This window comes from Lactuca virosa, chromosome 4, assembly GCF_052849685.1.
Source record: "Lactuca virosa cultivar CGN04683 chromosome 4, Lactuca_virosa_CGN04683_v6, whole genome shotgun sequence".
In the NCBI taxonomy this organism is placed as follows: Eukaryota; Viridiplantae; Streptophyta; class Magnoliopsida; order Asterales; family Asteraceae; genus Lactuca; species Lactuca virosa.
In genome coordinates, this window is record NC_136429.1 from 388,229,294 (window position 1) to 388,234,507 (window position 5,214).

At 34.5% G+C, this 5,214-nt stretch overlaps 1 protein-coding gene across 1 annotated transcript; it reads right to left on the reverse strand.

Annotated features, from left to right (window-relative positions):
• Positions 1 to 467: 467 nt before the first annotated feature.
• Positions 468 to 1,330, reverse strand: LOC145106389 (uncharacterized). Its single transcript, XM_079043383.1, has 2 exons — positions 676 to 1,330; positions 468 to 526 (listed from the first exon to the last, which is right to left on the reverse strand). The coding sequence occupies exons 1-2, from the start codon at positions 1,328 to 1,330 to the stop codon at positions 468 to 470; spliced, it is 714 nt and encodes a 237-aa protein (XP_078899509.1).
• Between the last annotated feature and the right edge of the window lie 3,884 nt (positions 1,331 to 5,214).

Genomic DNA, 5,214 nt, shown 5'->3' on the forward strand with positions numbered 1-5,214 from the left:
TACAAACAAATCATATTTGATTTAATTTGTTAACTTTTTCATTTAGCTTTCATATAATAAGGTTAAATGCAAAAATAGAAACATGCTTTCATGAAATGGTTATACAAAATATATGCAAAAAAAGCTCACCCTTTTTATATTTTGATGTAGCCACCGAGTTATTGGGCCAGTTAATGGAGTTTTAATATCTGGCATCATAATTTCCTTTTCAGCTCTTGTGGTAATTTTAATATTTTTTTTTGGTAAATTCATGGTAATAAGAATGCTGATAATGAGATTTTTCATAATTTGTTGATTGTTGATATATTAGGAAGTTGCAGGTGGAGATTTGCAGTGGGATGCTCTTTTTAAAACTAATTTGCAAGCTATTCCCACAAGTATACTTATAATAGCACTCTCTTTTGTTTATCAAGTAATAATTTCATTTCTTACTTGAGTTCATAGAATGTTGTTTCCATCATAATCAATTAAACCATGTTCTTTTCAAAATGTAGTACCTGTTCTTTGTACAAATATGGAAGAAGACCTGTCAAAAATAAGGTGATTATTTATATTTTTAATGCTAGCATGGTATCAACTTTGGAGTTGCATCTGATTTCTGTCTAAGAAAGAACACCCAGGTAAATCTAGAAAAATCGTCAACAATAACAAGAATATATTTATTTCCACCAATACTTTCGATGGCTGATGGACCACAAAGAGCAATGTGCAACAATTCCAGTAGCTCAATAATTTTCGTATTGATGATGGTTGAGTGACTCTTCCTGCTTTGTTTTCCAAGCTGACAGCCAGCACATAAATGTTCCTTCTCGAATTTCAGAAAGGGTAGTCCACGAAAAAGATCACCAATGACGAGCTTGTTGATATCCTTGATGTTCAGATGGGAAAGCCTTATGTGCCATAGCCAACTATCATCTGAAGATGCTTTCGTAAGCAAGCAAACGGATGTTTTCCCTTTGATTGAATTCAAATTCAGAGGAAACATCTCTCCTTTCCTTTTAGACATTAGAAGCACTACCTTAGATTTTTTTTCGATTATTTCCGAACCTTCTTCATTAAGCAAAACCTTCAGTCCTGTACCTAAAACTATTTGCGAAACACTTATTAAACTGTGTTGTAGGCCCTCGACGTATGCAACCTTCCTTATTGAGAATTCACCATTCGTAATCATTCCATAGCCCTTTATCTCTCCAGCAGCATTGTTTCCAAACTTTACTCTACCAACATCCTTTAAAGATCTAGACTCTCGTAATTCTTTTCTTCTACTAGTCATGTGAAGAGAACAACTTCTATCGATATACCATTCCGAATCGTTTTGTTCGTCATGCATAACTTGCAAAAATTAGAGAGATTTAGGTACCCAAACCATCTTGCGTCCTTGTGAGGATTTCTTTTGAACATGAAATATCTTAGTTTTATCAACCCAAAATGGTTTTCTTTTCAAAACATGATTCTTCCCTTTTTCTATTTTGTAAAGTTCCGTTTTGTTATCAAAAAGATTAATTTCAACAAAATTAGATTTTCTTTGAATATATTCTTTGATTTTTGGTGACATTCTTTTTGAAAACGCCTTTTCCTCCCTGTTCGTATTTACTTCGTATTCATTGAGAGTAATCTCTGGTTCCGAAACAACTTTGCTTTTACCCTTATAATCTTTTGATTTTTTGAGATGATTAGAAAACTGAGTTTTTAGAGAACACTTTGATTTAGGCTTTTCAATTTGTTTCGAAACTTGTGATTTTGGAGAAAAATTTGACTTTGGTTTCGGAATTTGAGAGGAATTAACTTTTTGATTAAAAGATCATTCTGAATTGACGGAGTTTTGATTTGAACTCTTATCTTTCCAAAAACTTTTTCTTTCTTTTAAATTCTTCCTATATCTAGCATTCATTTGTCTTTTCTTAGCAATAAGTTCTTCAGCAGACTTATGAATGTTAGATTTTGGTTTTTCTTTTCTGACTGGCTTTTCATGCTATTCGGAAGAGGTTTCACTGCAAACATCTTTTGAGCCACATGGTCCAGCCTGATCGTAACATAGGTCCACACGATTCAACGGTTCTGAAACATATTTCCCTTTTGTTTTCCATGAGGTCATTTATGAAAGACCTTTCGTATCATTTCCATTATCAATCAGCTTCGACCAGAAGAATTCATCGCATCCATTTGTATTATCCTCAACAACCAGGGACATAAGTTCAGATGTGTCATTTTTGTTCAGTCCTATCTTAACAAAAACTTGACTCATAACAGTTTGGACTTTCGGAAAATCAGTTGCTTTTTCTTTCAAAACATTTGAACCTTTGTTTTCAACAATTCGAACGAATTCGATTGAGTTTTCAGAAATCAAATTTTTCTTAGGTTCATTAACATTTTTCACGAAAACAAAATAATCAATTTCATCATCTACAAAAATTTTACTCATATCACTTTTATCAAATTCAGAAACGTTTTCGGAATCGAAAGTATTTTCTGAAATTAATTTCTTGCATAGTGAGTAATATTTTTGCATAGTACTTAATTTGATTTGTTCCTTATCTTTTTCATTCAACATTTCTTTTAACATGTTTTCGTGGTCTTTGGACTATATGTCTTCCTCGATTTTCTCAAGTCCAACCCTATATAAATCAGAAACATCATCTAATGAAACAATAGATTCACATTTATAGCAATCAGCATCGATTGCATCCTCTTTCAATTCAAGAAAGGATAAAATCATTTTGGGCAGACCTTTCCCTATTTAACAATCCAAATGCAATTGAGTAATATTGAAATATAAATGCTTAGCAATTAAATAAAAAATATTCCTTTGTTTCAAAAGTGCACAACTATCTCTTTTAAGATAAATGACATCATCACGTGACCTAGTAAGCTCTAATTACAAAGCTCTATTCTGAATCTTCTCTCTTCCATTTTAAATGTTACACTGTTAAGTTGATAAATTAGATTAGAATTACTGATACAAGTTCGTTTTAAACTATCACTAAAATTAGAAATAGTATATTTTAAATCGTCTAGTCCAGAATCATAATGAGAGAAGAGAATGTTAAGAGATTTGAGTATAGAATGTACCTTATCTACCACCTTCTTGCATTCTTTCACTTGCTCCGAAACTGTCTTCGCAGCAATGTAACTTTCCAAAGCTCGACCACCATCAGTAGCATACCCTCTTTGTTCCGAAACTCCGTTCTGAACCATTAAGCACCTGCCTTCGTATCCATGCAATTCTGACTTTGCTACAAAGCACTTGCCATGTGTGGGTTTCCTGACCTCATCGTCTTCCGAGTCTGTAGACACCTCGACTCATCCATCATCATCACTGCCTTCCTATACGATCAACACCGGCTTCACATTTGATTTATTCTTTTTCTGAAGCTCCTCTATCTTCTGAAAAAATAATAGGCTTCGTCCTTTTCATTTTCACTCTTCTCATTTTGCTTCCTTAACATACACTTCTACACAAAGTGATTCTTGGCATGACAGTAATTACAATCATAACCTGAATCACCCAATAATTTCTTTTCTTTCTTCTCGTCCTCGTTCTCAGAGTTCTTGAAAAACTCATCCCTAGGCTTCTCTGAACTTGAATTACTTTTCCTGAACTTGTTTCTATAATAGGAAAAGTTCTTCTTATAGAACTTCTTGGGATTAGACACCAAAAGAGCCTTTTCTTCTTTTTAGATTTTGCTTTCCGTAAGGTCTGATTCAGAATCTTCTTCAGGAGTCTTCTTTCCCTTCTCAACCAACGCCAAGGATTCCATGCTTGAAACAAGCTTCACTTCCTTTGTTACTTCTTCTTCTTGAGATCTCAGAATGCCTACAAGTTTGGCCAACGAATAGTTTTTAAATTGTTCATGTGCCTTAACTGTGGAAACAACAGCTTTCCATTCGGATCTAAGTCCATTCATAAATGTGACCTTTTATATAATTATTTCACGCTTGAGATTGTTCTTGAGCATCCTACTTAGCAAATGACTGAAGCGATTGAATGTCTGATCCAAATTCTCATCAGGCTTTTGTACAAACGCTTCAAACTCTGATAAGACCAATGTTTGCACGGAATGTTACAAATCAGCATCACTAGAATATAACTCCTTCAACCTATCCTAGATACCTTTAGTAGTATCGCATATACTTACAAGACGAAAAGTGTCTGTAGGAAGAGCAGATTGAATGGTTCTCATTGCTTTTATATTACTCATCAGTTTATCCTTCTCATATTGTGCAACGGTGTGTTCAACAAGAAGTATGTTGTAGTCAGCCAAGGTCTGATTTCCTTTTTGGTATTTGTATGCGTGTACGTCTCTTGCATAATCTCATGCCATATTATGGAACCAGGTTCTTCTATTCCAAGAACATAATCTTCAAAGTGGAGTGCCCAAACTTCATAATCATCTGGAAAGAGACTTGGAATCCTTGTCGTGGATCCAATATTGCTCGAGAGATTAAACGAAAGAGAGTGAGGGTCTTCGTGAGCCATCTTATCAAGAATTCAACGAAAAAAATAGATCCAGACGTGTAAGATGTGAATGGAGTTCAAGGGTAAAATTTGAGATCTAGATTTAGAATCTACAATCGATTGAGACAACTTAGATAGGAAGAACAAATCAAAGTAAAAAGACAAACCCTAGAAAAACTCGACAAAAGAATAGAGAATTAATTACACTATCTCCTACTCTGATACCAATTGTGAAAACAATAAATAAGATCAATAGATTATATAGTAATGATGTGAATTAAAGACAAGAACAATGAAGATCAAAAGGGTGCCTAATGCTTTGATTAATCGACTCAAGAAGAGTTCTCAAGAACTTCTCTATAAGAGCGTACAAACGAAAATTAGGGTTTCATGATGTTAACCCTAATGTTACATGCATGCACTATATATATAGTCTGAGCTACAAAGCAGATCCTAGAATAGACATGCCCAAACCGGAATAAAACAAACTATACTATACATACATTTGACAGAATACAATTAAATCCAACAGTTGGGTTTGGGTACCAGATTTTCGCAGGATCACGTAGACTGTACTGGAGGAGGCACATAAGTCCATATTTTCGATACACCCTAGGGACACCAAAATGTACCAAGATTCGAGGCTTAGTTTCTGGTGGCCATAAATTAAGAGGGAGATATCCTGGTATATTGTGAGGTGCTTCACCCATTGGATGGTCAAAGCCAAGCACCAGAGGCCTCACGGCGAGCTTCAGCCT